Here is a 5,148-nt window from a genome sequence, read left to right on the forward strand (position 1 = left end):
GATAAGTATTCTATTAGAATAGTTTAAAGTTTAGCCTGCTTCTTCAAATTCAATAAATTATTTATTTCTTAAAATTTAATTTATTATTAAATTATTCTATCATTACAAATTTATAGTTAATTTTAATAAATATATATATATATAATAATAATAATTATAAAAAAATACAGATAAGCGGGCAATGAGCATTTCCACTGTTATTATTATGAATATTATTATGGAACGCTAGTATTACGAAAGAGGCATCTAGGCATCGGTAATAGAATGTTTTTGTTTTGTTTAAAAAACAAAGATTGTTTCAGGTCACATGTTACCTAAATGAATATTGAGACTAAAAGTTGATGAGTGACTACTAATTACCTATTTCTTGTGGTACATGCTTTTTGTCTTTTATTTTTATTGAACTTAAATGTTTTTTTTTTCTTGCTCCTAAGACATTATCTTGTAAGTTTGATTTATATAATATAATAATATAAAAGAGAAAACACATTATCTTGTAAGATTTATATAATAATAGTATAAGAGAGAAAAGACGTAAAAAAAATTAAGAAATCACTCTGCATATTGTACACCAAGCCGCGCCTAATGCTAACTCATCTTAATCATAAAGATTTTTTTTTTTATCTTTTTTTGTTGTCTCTGGTTTTGGATGATGACTGATATGTGAAAAAAAGGGTGGAGAATACTTCCCCATAGTTGGTGGAGAATGAGGAAGGAGTGATATTTGAGCAATCATATCCTACACTCACTGCAATTTTTTATGAAATTGCGATGGTACAACAACACCTTTGAGCTCATTATACCTGTCAATGTCAAAATTGTGAAGTTTCATTAGGCGCTTCTGCTGACTGTTGAAACGGCTTTCATAGATGCCATTGTAGCAAGGCTGGTTGGAGGTTCTAAGGAAGAAGGTGTAACCAACCATGAAGTATATGCAACTAACAAAGTAGCATATTGGTTCCATCACATCCCATGATAGTTCCCAAAATGTGAGTCTCATGGACCCTATTATTTGTGCCAATATCAATCCATATCCAGCCCAGAGTTCACGCTGAGTCAAGGTCTTTGCTCTCTCATCAATTTCTGCTTTCACTTTCTCCATTTCTTCTCTTTCTGACTCTCTTAGAGAAAACACAGAGTGAAAGATTTCTGCTACCTGTAACAAATTGTACTGAGTTTGGGTAACATGCTCAATTTTCACTTCTTTTTTAATGTTACACAACTTGGATGGGATCAGACAAATATTTGACTAGAATAAAATCACAATTTAAACATATTCATGAAAACAAAAAGAACAAAAAGTAATAAATGTGGAGAAAATCAAAATGGTGTAGTGGTCAAAAGTAGGCCAAGAGGTGAACTACACAGTATCCTAGAAAAAATGACCCTAAGCATATTCAATTGAAAAGTTGTTTCCACAGGGAGACGTTAACTAAAAGTTAAAATGGCATATTCCTGATCACTGAAATACACCCCTTAACAACTATTTTAATAATACAATAATATATATTAATATTTTAAATTAAAAATAAATAAAATTAATTCAAATATTAATATTTATATTTTAGTTTATGAATAAAAGAAATTAGGATAAAAATAAAAATGTTTAATGATTGAAAAATGAAAAGATTAATGATATCTTAATCACCCTAGACCATATGAAATAAGAATTGTCCAAACATTAATATATGCATTAATATAATTAAATCATTTTTTATATACCAAAACAATTAATATAAGCATTAATATAATTAAATAATTTTTCATTGAGAAATTTAAAAGTTTGTCTTTTTGAATAACATGTTAGCAACATGATTAATCTAATAACATTTAATAGAAATTATTTATTACTTTAAAATGTTGTTAATTATATTATGTTACTGACATAAGTTTGATTTGTATAGTTGTCAACATCTCAGATTTCTATAAAATGCTGCCTACCCACTTGTGCCCTGAAATAAGCCTGATTTTTTGCACAAATCACCGGCCAATTATTCACATAAAAGACAAATAACTATGCTAGCATAATGCATATTATTTCTTGATGGCATAATTCATTTTGTAAACATCCATAATTCCTAAAAGTTATGGAAATAGCTGCCTACCCACTGGGACAGGGAATCAATGGCTCATTTTCCATAAATTCACCGTCCCTAGATGTCCATATAATACTAAGAAGTATCAAAAATAATCTTATTTAATTATTATATAAAATTTGATAGACTTCAATTTAATCTTCCATAAGGTATACATTTATTAAAATAATATTTTATAATTAAAACATAACAATTAAATTAAACGTTTTTAATCACACTTCTGTAATTGTAAAATATTTTCAAAACATTTTTTTATTAAGGCTAATAAACACATATAATTTATAATTGTCATTTTTATTTAGGAATCATATAACAAATAATTATAGAACCTACTATCAAATATAGTATTTTTCAGACAATCAATTATTATAGTTTGGTGCTGCCCTGCAATTATTATATAATTCATATAATGAAAGACAAAATCTTTAACTACTTAAAAAATGAAATGATTGCTCTGACTCCTCTGCATATTATCCTACCAGTCTGTCCCCTGTCATTTCTTCCACAAAATAGTGAATTTTCATAAAAAAAAAATTAAAAAAATTCAAGAAACATTGTTTTATAGTAGACTTTGGAATTTACTACTATGGGTCATCTACAAACTCAGTTAAAAAAATTTAAAATATATTTTAAGGCAAACTAATGTATAAATTGAATAATAATATGATAATAATAGACACATTTATATATTGTTATTCAATGGTAAACACTAACACTAATAATAAAAAAACTTTTTAATAAATTTGGTTTTCAAGGAGTTACCAAAACTTATCTTTCCACTGGAAAAGGATCCCAATAGAAAAAACTAGGCAAATCTACTTTTCAGCCACTGTGCTAGATGGGTTATGCATTTGAAAATCTTCATATCATAGTAAATAAAAAATCTAGAATTTTCAAATAGAGAACCAAAAACCCCTGTCCTCTGTATCAATAAAAAAATTTGAAAAATTCTCCCAAAGGATGAGGAAGAAGGGTATGAAAGCAGGAGGGCTTTTCGCGGATCCTTTAAAAAGCCCCCAAATTTACCATCTCAAAGGTAGAATCCTTTACACCTTTGATTACAACAAACTTTCAATTTCCTGTGAAAAAAACACAAATCACCACAAAACCTTATCAGTCCTCTGCCGTTTCCAAAACAAATTCTTCCTAAAATTGAATTAAAAAAAAAAACTATAAGCGTATAGCTAGTAAGCCAGAAACCTATCTGGGATCTTAATTTCATAATCTCCACCGTCACCCTCTCTGTATCAGCCGACACATCAAAACACAACCCAACAGAGCAACACAAACAAACAAAAAAAAAATGAAATCATAGATTAAAATAAAAAGACGGAAAAGAAATTAACCTTTTCGGGACGGAGGTGAACGACATCTCCAAAGATCATAACAGAGGAAGAATCCTCCAGCATCTGCGCGATGCTTCTCGCTTCCTCCGGATCGGAGGAAATCTCATCGCAAATTCGAAAGAACTCCGAGTACGTTATGCAACTCTGTGGAATGTCCCGTAACTTCGATTTCACTGCTTCTAATCGCACGTGTCTCAGGAGCTTCCTCATATCATTGGGCGCCAGTTTTAATTTTTCCGGAGGAGTGAGTCCGTCCAACCGGATCCGGCTCCGTGCAATGTCCATCTCCCGGAGGCGGGGGAGGATGGTGTTGGCAGAAGGCTGCCGAAGCTCCGACAAGAAGACGGGCCTCTTGTGGAGGAAGCGGCGGAAGATTCCGTTATCTCCGGGATCTGGAGCAATGCCAGGTTTTGACGGATTGGGAGAACGAACGGAGGAGGAAATGCGGTAATTGGAGATTTTGGTGATGTTAAGGAGGCGCTTGGCTAGGGTTTTCTTAAACGCCATTATTGAAAATAGAGAATAGAGGAATGGTGTCGTCTTAATGGGTTGGAGTGAAAGAGGTGTGGGGGAAGTTAATTTATAGGTGCCCTATAAGAGCGGAAGTGCTTGATTTATCTGTCTGTTGTAAATGACTAATTGAGATAACGTTGGTGATAAATAACGCGAGAATTTGTACGCGATATCGCCGACGATATTTTGAATTTGTAGAACGTGGATATATATTTTTGCGGGGCGGTGATGTCAATGTGTTGAATGAGAAAAGTGGGAAAATATTGGGTTGGCATAGAGACGATAAATTGAAAATGAAAATGAAGGATTAGTGGTGTACACGTGTTTGGATGAGGTGTGACGACCAGGTCGATTGCGATTATGAACCGTGTGATTTTGTAAATTATAGATTTATTTATGTTGGAAGAAGTATAGAGAGAGAGGGGGGTTCGCTTGTGGGGTTAGTTCGTGGTGGCTGTGAGGGGATGCTGACTCAGTGTGAGCTTGGATAGGGTGCGCATGCAAATTAAGCTGCAGGGGATTATTTTATTTTTGGAAATAAATTAGGCATCGTTATCTGCTTCTCATTCAATACTAAGGAAGATAGTTGAGATAATTAAGATTACTAGAATACTAAAATAGGCATGCTTTGCATGAGAGGGCTCAAAAGGAGAAACCCTGGAGTAGTGACTGTTACGCCAACATTCAGTCTAGGGTTGCGTTCACGCAAATCTCTTCATCTCCCTCACTCCACCTATCTCTCTCTCTTTCTTTAACCCATGCTAATTACCGATAATCATTATTATTATTATTATTAATTAATCTACTGCAGAATTATGATTTTCATATTCTTTCGGTTCTACACTGTCTATGCTAAATATTAATATTCAAGGATTCTGTATCTTTTGAATTTCAAATCTTATCCTGTTGTTTGGGCCTTTCAACTTTGCTTTCTAATTATGTTATTTCATATTCGACCAACCATTCGTATTATATTTTATGTCTTTTCTTTATTAACTCAATAAACGAAATAAACGTTTTTTCTTCTAATAACTATTCTTATATTTTCTTTAATCACCCAAAATAATATATTAATAATGAGATATTCGGGTTAAACAGATCTATTTACAGAAACACCGTACATAACGAGTAAAGCTTCTACGATTTGCAAAAGCTAATCTTCTTCAAAATGTGTAATCCACAAAATTACTTTG

The 5,148-nt window shown here is 32.1% G+C and overlaps 1 protein-coding gene across 1 annotated transcript; it reads right to left on the bottom strand.

Moving 5' to 3' along the window:
- Nucleotides 1–489: 489 nt before the first annotated feature.
- On the bottom strand, nucleotides 490–4,191 carry LOC137808372 (calcium uniporter protein 2, mitochondrial-like). The gene is made up of 2 exons (XM_068609446.1): nucleotides 3,443–4,191; nucleotides 490–1,156 (listed from the first exon to the last, which is right to left on the bottom strand). Exons 1-2 carry the CDS (start codon nucleotides 3,947–3,949, stop codon nucleotides 746–748), a joined length of 918 nt encoding a protein of 305 aa, XP_068465547.1. The 5' UTR covers nucleotides 3,950–4,191; the 3' UTR covers nucleotides 490–745.
- Nucleotides 4,192–5,148: the final 957 nt, after the last annotated feature.

This window comes from Phaseolus vulgaris, chromosome 3 (assembly GCF_000499845.2).
Source record: "Phaseolus vulgaris cultivar G19833 chromosome 3, P. vulgaris v2.0, whole genome shotgun sequence".
Classification (NCBI taxonomy): domain Eukaryota; kingdom Viridiplantae; phylum Streptophyta; class Magnoliopsida; order Fabales; family Fabaceae; genus Phaseolus; species Phaseolus vulgaris.